The sequence below is a fragment of the Chiloscyllium punctatum genome, chromosome 1 (genome assembly GCF_047496795.1).
Source record: "Chiloscyllium punctatum isolate Juve2018m chromosome 1, sChiPun1.3, whole genome shotgun sequence".
NCBI lineage: Eukaryota > Metazoa > Chordata > Chondrichthyes > Orectolobiformes > Hemiscylliidae > Chiloscyllium > Chiloscyllium punctatum.
The window spans coordinates 41,177,996-41,192,211 of NC_092739.1; the positions used below are offsets into that span (position 1 = coordinate 41,177,996).

General features: G+C 41.9%; 1 protein-coding gene across 6 annotated transcripts in view; it reads right to left on the minus strand.

Annotated features, from left to right (window-relative positions):
* The window catches only part of mapk10 (mitogen-activated protein kinase 10), a 214,957-nt gene that overhangs the window by 32,931 nt on the left and 167,810 nt on the right, over positions 1 to 14,216 (minus strand). For all 6 annotated transcript variants that reach the window (XM_072595962.1, XM_072595878.1, XM_072595793.1 and 3 more), the window contains 2 exons: positions 2,875 to 3,057; positions 832 to 956 (listed from right to left, as the gene is read on the minus strand). In XM_072595962.1, coding sequence (XP_072452063.1) covers positions 832 to 956; positions 2,875 to 3,057 — 308 coding nt within the window. The remainder of the gene's footprint in view (positions 1 to 831; positions 957 to 2,874; positions 3,058 to 14,216) is intronic.

A 14,216-nucleotide genomic window follows, 5' to 3' on the forward strand; every position in this document is an offset into this window, starting at 1 on the left:
TACTCAAAATGGGTACCATTTCTTGGTGCAGCTGGGCTTTCATTGTGAGTTTCGGGATGACAATCATAAAGTGACTCGTTGATGTTAGGAAACAGATAACAGATTGATCAGCTATATGAAAATGCTTGCTTCTGACTGTCCCTACCCCTCCTCTATTCATCAACGCCATGGAGGAGAGAAAATCCAAGATTTCCCCAACCTATAAAGGACAAAGTGATGTGTTTGTTCAACACCAAGCTGCTATCCCTTTGCTGATTTTACCTGAGATTGACTGTACTTTACCAGGAAGGTAACTTTGGCTACCTCATCTTCCCTACAATTTCATGTAGAAAAGATTCACAGGGCACGTGCAGGACTGGGCTCACAGCTGAGTGCACAAAAAGTAGCATTGAAGAGAGATTGAGTGGGATTTGGGAGGGGGTGAGGAGTGGAAAAGCTTTCCCATCTGTTTTCCCTCCTCTTCTACCACAATATTCCCGTAGTATGCTCAGGAGAGCTGAGGAAAATCAAGCCCATGGTGTGAGTGAACAAACAAGCATGTTCTCTCAGCATGTTCAGAATATTGGATTTGTGGTGCTGGAAGAGCACAGCAGTTCAGGCAGCATCCAACGAGCAGCGAAATGATTTCGCTGCTCGTTGGATGCTGCCTGAACTGCTGTGCTCTTCCAGCACCACTAATCCAGTATTTGGTTTTCAGCATCTGCAGTCATTGTTTTTACCATGTTCAGAATATGATGAGTTAAGTTCCTTGGTTGCATTTATTATGATCTTCACTGTCACTTTAGTGTGAATATAATGTCAAGTATTGAAGGAAAAACAAGCAGGACTTACCGCCTCAACCTCAGCTGGATCATACCAGACATTTATGTATGGGTGCTGTAAGGCTTCATCCACAGATATCCGTTTGGCAGGGTCAATAACCAACATTTTGGATAGAAGATCTCTGGCTTGGCTGGCTGCAAAACACATTCATTTTTTTTTCCAAAACCTGGATCAATTTCCATTGCGTGCACAATTTGCTTCAAGTGCTGTTTGCCTTCCTATGCTTTGTAATGTAAGTTCCAGTGTGAAACCCAGTCAAATACAGAATCGAAAATCCTTTCATGCTTCATTTATTGCTGGCTGTCTCTGCAATGGCCTCAATGTCTCAAACTTCTCCTAGTTTCAGCGGATATAACAGCTGGAAATCCTCCATCCCAATGAAATGCAAGGGAACGGCTCAGGGACTGTGAGCTCTACCCCTGACTCTGCTGGGATCACCCAACTACCACACTAGTGTTGACCCCAACTTAACCCATTCCTTTTAGGGTGCATCTTGGGCACCTGAAAGGGAAGGTGTGGTGGTAAGGAGATATTGTTAAAAAAAAAGGTATTAAATGGTTTGAGATTCAATAGTTGGTGCCATTGGCTATGACTGTTTTTAAACATTGCCCCCATGGCCCCTTTTGTAGGGGGACGCTCCAGTGGGTAGACATTGGGCTGGAGTCTAGCTCGTGATTCAGGCCTCAGAGGTGAGCGCCAAATTTACCAAACAATAATAGAGGGCCGAACTCTGGCTAGGTTTTCCCACTGGTAACAATCTTATAAACAGAGGCTTCAGTGGTCCCTGTAATTCACCATCATGAAGTTGAAATACCCTTTCCTCTGTCCTCACTCATGGCTGCTGCAGCATCAGAGACCACTTTTAGAGTGACCAGAACATCCATCCAAATGAGACCCCAGCGAAGCTTATGGTCTGGGTGAAAAATATTGTATCTGGGTTGGGTCTGGTTGCTCCAATGGCCAGGCCACACTGTTGTCGGACTTTCAACAGGTTTGCAACTTTAGCCCCATGGAAATTAGCACTTCCCTGACACAAAACCACATTGCTGCACTTTGATGCTACTGCCCCTATTTTCAGCATTTTCTATATAGTTTTAGTTTTCACATCAATAATAAATGTAACAGTATGTAGTCTGTGTGGAGCTTGCACATTCTCCCAGTGTCTGCGTGGGTTTCCTCCGGGTGCTCCAGTTTCCTCCCACAGTCCAAAGATGTGCAGGTCAGGTGAAGTAGCCATGCTAAATTGCCCGTAGTGTTAGGTGCATCATTCAGATAGAAATGGGTCTGGGTGGGTTACTCTTCGGAGGGTCGATGTGGACTGGTTGGGCTGAAGGGCCTGTTTCCACACTGTAGGGAATCCAATCTAATCTAATGTAAACTTATTAAACAATTTCATAAACAAATATTTAAAAAGTAGTGCTTCACAAAAAGTGACGGGAAAGGCGCCGGTTTAGCTCAGTAGTTACTTCAATTTTTCCTTGAAATCCGTCTGGTCGCATGTTCACGTCCAGTTAACTACGGGCGCTGCCCGGTGCTTCATTCTTTCAGTTACGTTAGGGCGGCATGGTGGCTCAGTGGTTAGCACTACTGCCTCACAGAACCAGGGTCCCAGGCTCGATTCCAGCCTCGGGTGACTGTCTGTGTGGAGTTTGCACATTCTCCACTCTCCCAGTGTCTGTGTGGGTTTCCTCCGGGTGCTTCGGTTTCCTCCCACAATCCAAAGATGTGCAGGTCAGGTGAATTAGCCAGGCTAAATTGCCCGGAGTGTTAGGTGAAGGGGTAAATGTAGGGGAATGGGTCTGGGTGGGTTGCTCTACGGAGGGTCGGTGTGGACTTGTTGGGCCAAAGGGCCTGTTTCCATACTGTAGGGAATCTAATCTAAAACTGAGATTCCCCTAGTGACTACGGGAGACCAAATTTTAAAAGATGCTGGTTGCGTTTCAAAATTTTAATCCTGCAATATATATAGCTTTCATTCAAGTATTTCTATGGTTTTTAAACAAAATTGTTCATACAAATAAATGAAGCCTGAATCTCAGTCTGGTTCCTTACCTTTTAGTTTATTGTGCTCCGAGTCTGCTGGGAAGAGACAGTCTGGGAAGAGCTTGGGGAAAGTGTGTCCTGTATACTTGGGCCTATTCTCCACATAGTTACGAACAGTGGGCTGCAACTTCTTCATGAACTCTGGGGAAGGCGTTCCCAACTGCTCAATAACTTTATTCCATTGATCAATATCTGAATTGAAGTTGAGGAAAATCTGCCACCATTACCAGAGGACAAACTACATTTACAGTTGAAGGACATGACCAAAGAAAAATTAAAGCACACAAAATGTATTAAAGTAACAACATTCATGTCATGTTTCTGTTTTACAATTCCCTTTAAAGCAAATGTCTGTACCCTTTAAGTCAATAAAACATGGCGCTTATGTTTAGGAATTTTCATTTTGTTTCCATAAAAAACTTGGCAGTTATTGTAATAAAGCGTATATATAAACATTGGCCAGAGTTGTTTCGGCGGGGTTGTCTCCTTCATTATCTGAAGTGGTGAACACATCCCCTTCAGGGAGACGTATTTGTAAGGTTCAATATAACTCCCTTCCCCCCAACAAGAGCTGGTCTTGATATTTTCTCTAGGACAAGAGGACCATATGATGTTGGAACAGAAGTAGGCCATTCAGCCCATCATGCCTGTTCTGCCATTCAATATGATAATGACCAATTTAATAATCCTCAACTCTACTTTGATGCCTTTTCAACATAACCTTTGATTGCCTTACTCATTAAAAATCTGTCTATCTCAGCCTTCAGTCTAGTTAATGACCCAGCCTTGAAAGCCCTCTGCAGAAAAGAATTCTGAATATTCACTACTGTCTGAAAGAAGAAATTCTTCCTCATCTCTGTTTTAAATAGGTGACTCCTTACTCTGAGATTACGTCCTCGGGTCCAAGACCCTCCCACAAGGAAAGCAACCTCATAGCATCTACCATGCTGAGCCCTACCCTGCTCCCACCCCAAACATTATAAATGCATCAGTAAGTTCTCCTCTCATTCTACTAAACTCCAATGAGTACAAGCTCAACCTACGCAACCTCTCTCCATCAGAAAATCCCCACAAACCCAGGATAAAAGAGCAAATGGCAACATATATGTCCTTAGATAAGAGGACAAAACTGTTCACAGTATTCCAGCTATGGTCTACCTATTGCCTTGCACACTTTTAGTAAGAAATATCTATTTTTATACTCCATTCCCTTTGGCATATATAGCACTCTATATATCTATAGCACTCCATTCATAACATATTGCCATCCTAAGAATGTTCCTTTTATCCTAGTTTTATGCTTGATACCTTATCAAACGTCTCTTGGAAAATTGCATATTTGTCTCCAAAGCAGTCACTGCACATCAAGTAATTCTTAGCATGTGAGATACTTTTGATGTGATAACACATAAATTCAAATTTCTGTTTAATAAAACTCTTCAGTATTAAGTTATTGAATACAGCGTGATTATTGTAATAGTATCCACTATTTTATTTCCACATTTGTTCTCAAAACTCTGTAGCCTTAAGCTAGAGACTCCACATTCATTTTCAATTTTTCTGATTCCCACTTACATACAAACAAATAGATCATTCTGCTCCATGCACCTGCTCCACCATTTGATCAGATCATGGGTTATCTGATTGCAAACTCAAATCCACGTTCCCATCTATTCTAATAGCTTTTCACACCTTTACTTTCCTATAATCTATCCCCCTCAACCTTAACCATACTCAAATGTTCTGTTTCCACCTTTTTTGAGGAAGACAGTTCCAAAAGCTCAGGACTTTGAAAAAAATTGTCTCATCTGTTTGAAATGGGTGTCTTTACTTTTAAACAGTGACCATTAGTTCTAGATTCCCCCATAAGAGGAAACATTCTCTCCACATCAACTCTGTCAAGATCCCTCAGGTTCTTATGCTGCAATTAATTCACCTTTTACTTTGTTAAACTGTTACAAGCCCAGCTTGTCTAACCTTCCCATGCAAGACAATCCACCAACTTAACATAAATGAGTATTCCTTTGTTGAAACATTTAAAACTCCTCTCACCCCTTTGTACACACATTCTCCCTCTTACAGATCCTGTTCCTTCCCCTGCCTTTTCAGATTCTCTTTTGTAACCCCAATTCCGAATTGCAGATCCTATACCCCACAATTTCATTCCCCACTAGCTTTGATCCTCCAGCATGGCTTCAATTCGTGTTCCCTGCCCTCCACCACCTCCAGTTGACTGGTAGCATCATCTTCTCACTGCTGCCCCAATCATTGGCTGCTTCTCTCCCATGGTTTCTGCTGACGTGTGCCTATCAGCAACAAATCTGACAGAAAACTGGCCTGTAATCAGAGGAGCAGCTAGTCACAGATTCTGACAGCTCAACTTGTGGAAACAACGTCCCATCATCAAATGTTCCTGCAGAATGTTGGGGTGAATTTGCTTGCTATCCCAGTCCATTTTGAGTGTTTGTTAACTGGCTAGAGAGGGGACTTCTGGACCTCGCTCAGAGAGATGAGGTCATAGAGATCGCCCTTACATCAAGGTAGCATTCAAGTGAGTGCAGCATCAAGGAGCCCTTGCACAACTGGAGTCAATGGGAATCAGTGGGCAAATTCTCCATTATTGGAGTAACATAGCTAGATTTCATGATCCTAGATCACCTATGGATATACAGAGCTTTTAACTACAATGTTTTCCTTTATTGGTAAGAGTATTGAGTACAGGAGTTGGGAGGTCATGTTGCAGCTGTACAGGACATTGATTAGGCCATTGTTGGAACATTGCATGCAATTCTGGTCTCCTTCCTATCGGAAAGATGTTGTGAAACTTGAAAGGGTTCAGAAAAGATTTATAAGGATGTTGCCAGGGTTGGAGGATTTGAGCCATAGGGAGAGGCTGAACAGGCTGGGGCTGTTTTCCTTGGAGCATTGGAGGCTGAGGGGTGACCTTATAAGAGATTTACAAAATTATGAGGGGCATGGATAGGATAAATAGACAAAGTCTTTTCCCTGGGGTGGGGAGTCCAGAGTTAGAGGGCATAGGTTTAGGGTGAGAGTGGAAAGATATAAAAGAGACCTAAGGGGCAACTTTTTCATGCAGAGGGTGGTACGTGTATGGAATGAGCTGCCAGAGAAAGGGTGGAGGCTGGTACAATTGCAACATTTAAGAGGCATTTTGATGGGTATATGAATAGGAAAGGTTTGGAGGGATATAGGCCGGGTACTGACAGGTGGGACTAGATTGGGTTGGGATATCTGGTCTGCATGGACGGGTTGGACCGAAGGGTCTGTTTCCGTGCTGTACATCTCTATGACTCTAACTTTGTTTCCTTTTAATAATGGAGATACAACCAAAAAAATGACTGTGGATGTAAATCCAGCAGCACTTTGTAGAGGAATTCTCAAAAACTATACTTGACGGTGTCAAAGAAGCCTCAAAGGGGGAAATGTGTTTCAATCTAATCTGTACTCTCCTGCTGTTATTTGAGACCGTGAACACAATGGGAGAAAAGACAACAGTCTGGGAGAGAGGTCATTGTATTTTCACTCTTAAAGAGTGTTCAGGCACGGGCAATAAAAACAAGATTCAACCCTGGTCTGTGCGTACTAGTGGACTGATGTACTTGAGGCTGCTGGTGAGTTGAGGAATTCATGTTTTCACGTGAGCACTGGTGTGCTGTGAAAGGCACTATTGAAGATTCTGCATGCAAGAAAATGACTCTTTTTCTAACTAGCTTCTAGCAATCTGAGCAATTCCAAAACCAATCAGGGCAGAAGGTTGGGCTGAAAAGTGGTAAATAACATTCATGTCGACACATATGACCGGCAATGCTCATCTCCAACAAGACAAAATCTAACCATTGTCCCTTGACATTCAGTGACAGTAACGTCTCTGAATCCCCAACTGTCAACATCTGAGATCTATCAGAGACCAGGAACTAATAGACCAGGACTAGCCATAAATACTGTGGCTAGGCATTCTGCAGGGAGTAACTTACTTCTTGTCTACTCAATGCTTTTCTATCATCCACAATGTGTAAGTCAAGGGTGTAATGGAAGACTGACCATTTGCTTGGATGAAAATATCTCTTATAATACTCCAGAAATTTGATACAATCCAGGAGAAAGCAACCCCCTTGTATGGCAGCACATCTGCCACCTTCAACATTTACTACCTTCACCACTGGCACAGTATCAGCAGTGAGTACCATCTACAAGATACACCACAGTAACTCACTCAGTCTTCTTTGACAACACTTTCTAAACCCATGACCGCTAGAAAGACAAGTACAGCAGATATATGGGAGCAAGTTAACGTTTTGAGTCTAGATGACTCTTCCTCAGGTCTGATTGCTGTGTCCCTGTGGATACCGTGTGACCTGCTGTGATCTCCAGCACTGGTTGTTTTCAGTACAGATTCAGCATCTGCAGTAACTTGCTCCTATAGAACCTCCAGCAATCAGATTGGCTGGCAGCTGTCCAGTCCTAGCAGTGCCAGATGCTGCAGTGAACAGGACTGGGACTAAGTCTACAGGCAGTTCCAGGTGGTAGGTTCTGGAATCTATGACCTAGTAAGTGTAGGAGAGAGGTCTTACAGATAGAAGGGGAGGTGAGGCGTGAGGAGTGTACTGAGGGGGTGAAATGCTTGTGTATCGAGCAATACACTTATCCCAAGAAAGAATAAAGAAAATATGTAAGGAGCTCAATCCAGCTGGACAAGGATTCACTCCTTCCTCTGCAATACTACAGAGTGGTCAGGGCAAACCTCTCCATCCTGCCAGCAAGCCCACTAGTTAGGGAAAGGAAAATTCTGTCCCTTCAGTAACAGCAAGAGAGAATTTTCACTACACTGTATTTGACATGTATGGCTACAGCATAGGCCACTGGACATCGGACACAATTTCCTAACCCCTGCAGAAAGGCTGAGCTTCCTATTATCATTGAATCTTCTTGCTGTTATGCTGGGGCAGAACATTTCCCAGAATTAAATATTAAGAAGGTATAATATTTGAATTTTTCTGATGTGTTTTATGGGACTGTTTGTATGATTAAAAGAATCTTTTCTAAAACTGAAATAGATAAACAATACAATGCCAGCTGTCATGTTAGATGTTAGGACAGAAGTCAATACATGAGGAAAACGTTCAAATTTCACCAACTTGCTTTGCAGGTATCTGCATAATACTGTCTGAAGTACAATGGGTTCAAAAATGTAAGCATTACTTTCATGAAAAGGTGAATCTAATTGAATCTAATTGAAACTTACAGAATAGTGAATGGCCTGGACAGAGTGGACGTTGGGAAGATGTTTCCCTTGGTAGGAGAGACCAGGACCCAAGGGCACAGCTTTAGAGTGAAGGGAAGACCTTTTAGAATAGAGATAAGGAGAAACTTCTTCAGCCAGAGAGTGTTGAATCTTTGGAATTCACTGCAACAGAAGGCTGTGGAGGCCAGGTCACTGAGTATATTGAAGATTGAGATAGGTTCTTGAGTATCAAGGGGATCAAGGGTGACGGGGAAAAAGCAAGAGAATGAGGTTGAGAACCTTATCAGCCATGAATGAATGGCAGAGCAAACTCAATGGGCCTCACCATTTGGAACAAAGCAAAGGATAAAGCCAGCAATTTACAAAGACTAAAATTACAACACCATATTTATAGAACAGAGCACATACCTACTATCTGAGGGAAAAGCCCTCTTGGCTCTGTGAATATGTACTACCTCTGCAGTATCAGAAAGTCAGTGGGTGCTGGAAACTTGTGTCATGTGTATTATATCCTACAGACTCAACCAATAAAACCTCCCCCTTGCCATTTACAAATAAAGCCTGGCTGCAAGAGATCAGTCAGCTAGAAGCCCCAGGATCCCCAATGTGAGCTACAATCAGTTCTGCTATAATGTGTGTTTCTTCAATGTAAATTGGCTTTAGTGCAATTGAAGAATTCAGACCGTTATTTGTAGAACACGAACTTTCCTTCCCTGTATTGAATTTAACACTATTCTGACCCATTAGTTTAAATGGTGCGGCTATTACACGATTTTCTTATAACGTGAGATCACCTGAGAATGGAACTATCGCGTTCTATCAGAACTGACTGTATTTATAAATGCTGCAATTATCGCTGCTGGTTCATACTCACCATCAATATTGATCGGGCCTCATATGAACATCATTGGGCAGACAGAGCAGGCAGCTCTCTCAATGTCCAAACGACAAAAGCATAAATGATCTCCATGGTGTCAGACAGGTGAAAAGAATTGAGTGCCTGGGTCTGTGAAGTCACAAGCAGGCACAGGTCTCTGTAAACCTAATACATCCATTTCTTAGTTTCAGGTTGCCAGTTAGCAAGAATGGTCAGGATAATCCACAATGCAGGGAAGCAAGCAATGTTGTAGATTCAAGGTTTTAAACATTGAGGTGGAGTGTGGAAGTTGCAAAATGCATGGGAATTAGAGTAAATCAGATTAATGGTCATTAAAAGATTGGGGTTAGCTGACGGTGTTCAGTCTCAGCAGTGAGTGAGTTCAAAATCTCTTCACTCAAGTTTTATCTTGATTAGCTGTCTCATCTTTAAGCTTTTCCTCATTAGCTTTGCCAACTGGGAAATTGAAAATAGTCACTAGTTAGAGTTCAGAAATTACATGAGACTATAGGAAGAACCCCTAGCACTCCATGATTCTCTAAGTGCAAAAGTTCCAGGTCGTGTAGTACCCATTGAGGACTGACTTCCCTGTGATTCTTTTCCAAATTTACCCACTGTCATTTAATGTACCAATAGCAAGTTACATCTCGTGCTAGCAAACATCGCTGATGTGGCATCTTTTTAATTTACAAATATCACAACTCACACACTTCAGGCATGGGTGTGATATCAAGGTGCAAAATGTGAAAGCAATATTTAAACCCAAATGGTTTGGTAAAACCTTGAAATCTAATTTAGGAAATATGTGCATAACGTACAAAAGGAGAACTAATGAAAAAAGGAAATCAATAGCAACCAGTCGATTCTTGTCGAGTTGAAATTCAGTGCATCAGTGAAATTCAATGCTATCTCAGAAATAAATAATTATGACAGTAAAAAGCTTTTTGTGCATGCAAATGAACAAATTGTTGTTTTAGCTCTTGAGTTCCAAAGGCAGCATTTAGCTGTCATACGGTATTAGGTGACACTGAATAGTTGTCTCATTTCTCATTCGCATCTCTGACCAGTGAAATAACTAGGTGATAAGTGGTAACACATTCTGCACAACAGCTAAACACTGCATTTGGAACAATTTACACAGACTAAAATGACAACATTAAAACCAAATTCAAACTGTTTCTATTCAGGATTTAAGAACGACCATGATATTAAGATCCACAGTAAACTGGCAGATCGCTGAAACAACTGAAGAACAGTGGAGGATGGTTACGGTAACATTTAGTGTGATACTAAACCAATTTATACCTTGAGACGGAAAAGCTCCACTACGCAGAAAAAAATATCTATGAACAATTAAAGAGTTAAGGGCAGCATAAAACTAAAAAGCTTTTAAAAATGCAAAAAAAAAGAACAGATTCTACCGAATGGGAAATATACAAAGGCTATCAAAGGACCATTAAAGGACCACAAAGCAATTTATAAGAGCTCCTGTAAGTGATTATGAAAGGAAACTTGCCAGGGACATCAAAAAGAATAAAAAGGAATTTCATACAGTAAGAGAAAGTAGCTTGTTAACAATGGGAAGATGATGGCCTGGTGGCATTATCGCTGGACTGCTGTACCAGAGACACAAGTAATGACCTGGGCACTTGGGTTTAAATCCTGCCATGGCAGATAATGGAACATAAATTCGAAAAAAAACCTAGAATTAGGAGTCTAATGATGACCATGAATCCATTGTTGAGTGTTGGAAAAACTCATCTGGTTCACTATTGTCCTTCAGGAAAGGAAACTGGTCTCCTTACATGTGACTCCTGAACAGAATAATGTTGGCCTCGCCAGTGACGCCCTTGGCCCGATAAAGGGCTGAAAGTGATGACATCAGGAAATGGTACACACGTTGTATAATTACTTTGTCTCAGTATTTACAATGGAAAAGGATAACTTGCTGGAAGTCGCAGGAAATTAATAGTGGATCAGGAATAGGGGTTGTTTTAAACAAATGTAAGTCATAGAGTCATAGTGATGTACAGCACGGAAACAGCCCCTTTGGTCCAACTCATCCTCATCGACCAGATATGCTAAATTAATATAGCCCCATTTGCCAGCACTTGGCCCATATCCCTCTAAACCCTTCCTATTCGTATACCCATCCAGATGCCTTTTAAATGCTGTAATTGTACCAGCCTCCACCACTTCCTCTGGCAGCTTATTCCATACACTCACCACTCTCTGCGTGAACAGGTTGTCCCTTGGGTCCCTTTGTATCTTTCCCCACTCACCCTAAACCTATGCCCTCTAGTTCTGGACTCCCCCTACCCCACGGAAGAGGCTTTGTCCCTATCAAAGCCCCTCATGATTTTATAAACCTCTATAAAGTCACCCCTCAGCCTCTGACCCACCAGGGAAAACAGCCCCAGCCTGTAGAGCCTCTCCCTATAGCTCAAATCCTCCAACCCTGGCAACATCCTTTTCTGAACCCTTTCAAGTTCCACAACATCCTTCCGATAGGAAGGAGACCAGAATTGCATGCAATATTCCAACAGTGGTCCAACCAATGTCCTGTACAGCCACAACATGACCTCCCAACTCCTGTATTCAATGCTCTGACCAATAAAGGAAAGCATACCAAACGGCTTCTTCACTATCCTACCTACCTATGACTCTACTTTCAAGGAGCTATGAATCTGCACTCTTTGCTCAGCAACACCCCAGGACCTTTCTATTAAGTGTATAAGTCCTGCTTTGATTTTGCTTTTCGAAAATGCAGCACCTTGCATTTATCTAAATTAAACTCCATCTGCTACTCCTCAGTCCAAAAACAAGGACTGATTAGGGATAGTCAGCTTTGTGCATGGGAAATCATGTGTCACGAACTTGATTGAGTTTTCTGAAGAAACAACAAAGAGGATTGATGAGGGCAGAGCAGTGGACGTGATCAAAGAGGACTTCAGTAAGGCATTCGACAAGGTTCCTGATGGGACACTGGTTAGCAAGGTTAGATCTATGGAAAACAGGGACAACTAGCCATTTGGGTGCAGCACTGGCTCTATGGTAGCAGAAAGAGGGTGGTGGTGGAGGGTTACTTTTCAGACTGGAGGCCTGTGACCAATGGTGTGCCACAAGGATCGGTGCTGGGTCCACTACTTTTCGTCATTTATATAAATGATTTGGATGTGAACATAAGAGGTATAGTTAATAAGTTTGCAGATGACACCTAAGTAAAACATCAGTAATGTGGAAATTAATGGAATTAAAGAGTGACAAATTCTCGAGACATGATGCTTTCCATCCGAGGGTGTTAAAGGAAGTAGGGGAGCACACTGTAAATGCCCTAACTGTAATCTTTCAGAGTTCCCTAAATACATGAATCATTTCTTTGGACTGGAAAATTGCATGTCACTCTGCTTTTTAAGAAGAGCAAAAGAGGAAAGCCAGGGAATTATAGACTAGTTAGCCTAACATTTATGGTGGGGAACTTGTTGGAATCTAGTCAAGGATGATGTAACTGAACACATTGAATATTTCCAGCCAATTAAGGAGACTCAGAATGAATTCATAACAGGTCAGTCATGCCTGACAAATCTCATTGAATGTTTTGAAGAGGTAACCAAGATAATGGAGAGAGCAATGTCAATGGATGTTGTTTCTGTGGATTTCCAGAGGTACTTAATAAAGTCCCACACGAGAGAATCTTAACAAAGGTAGATGCCCACAGAACTGAGGCTAATTTACTGACATGGCTGGGAATTTGGTTGTGTGGCAGGGCACAGAATGTAGGAATAATGGGTAGATACTCAAATTGGCAAATATGACCAATGGTGTCCCACAAGAATCGGTGTTACAGCCTCAATTATTCACATTATTTATGAACAACTTAGTACTGAAAGTCATATTTGCTGATGACACAAAGTTAGGGGGCATTGAAGACTGTGAAGATGGTAGCATATAGCTACAAAGGGATATTAATAGACAAAGTGAATGGAGAAAACTCTGGCAGATGGAGTTCAATGTAAGCAAGTGAGCGGTTATCGATTTTGGACCAAAACAACAAGGTACATTCTAAAGGTATGAAACTAAATACCGTGGATGGCCAAAGAGACTAAGGCATTCAGGTGCATAGACCTTTACAATACTTAAGCAGGAGCAGGTATTGCAGATGCTAGAGATTAGAGTCTAGATTAGTGTGATGCTGGAAATGCACAGCAGGTCAGGCAGCATCTGAACAGCAGGAAAATCGACGTTTCGGGCAAAAGTCCTTCTCAGGAATGAGGCCTTTAAAATACCTGGTATGGTGACGGAACGTCTGAAAACAAACCTTCCGGCTCAGTGAGCAAACTTACATCCAGAACCTCAACCTGAGCTATAAATCTTCTCAAAACTTGCTAAGACCTTTAAGATATCACAAACAGGTGCAGAAAACAGTCAAGAAAGCTAATGAAATGTTGGCCTTTACATCTAGAAATCTGGAGTACAAGGATGCAGAAGTTCTGCTGCAGTTATAAAAAACACTTTTTAGACCCTATTTGGAGTACAGTGAGTAGATCTGGGCACTACACCTTTGGAAGTTTATATGGCTCTGGAGGGAATACAACGTAGGTTTACAAAGGAGATTTCAGAGATTAAGTCATGAGGAGAAATTATGAAAATTAGGTGTATTTTCACTTGAATGTAGAAAGTTAAGGGGTGATCTTATTAAAATCTTCAACATAGTAACAGAAAATGAGAAGCTAATTCCACTGTTTTTGGGTTCTGGATGTAGGGGTCATAGTCTGAGAATTAGGGTAAGATAACTGAGGAGAGATGTTAAGAAGTACTTCTATACATAAAGAATGGTAGATATTTGGGATTCTCTTCTAGAAAAAGCATTGGATGCAGAATCAGTTGTTAATTTTATGCAAAAGTTTTAAGGGTTAGGGACCAAAGGCAGATATATGGAGACAGATTACAGATCAACAGGATCTTATTGAATGGTGGAGCAGGCCCGAGGGGCTAAATGGCCTATTCCTATTCCTAAATTCATATTATCGAGCAAAGATGTGCAGGTTAGGTGGATTGGCCAAGATAAATTGACCCATAGTGTCCAGGGATGTGCAGGCTGGGTTGATTAGCCCTGGGCGATGCAGGGTAACAGGAACAGGGTAGGGGGTTGGTAGAGAATGGGATGCTCTTCAGAGGGTCAGATTAGAATTGATGGGCCGAATGCCCTGC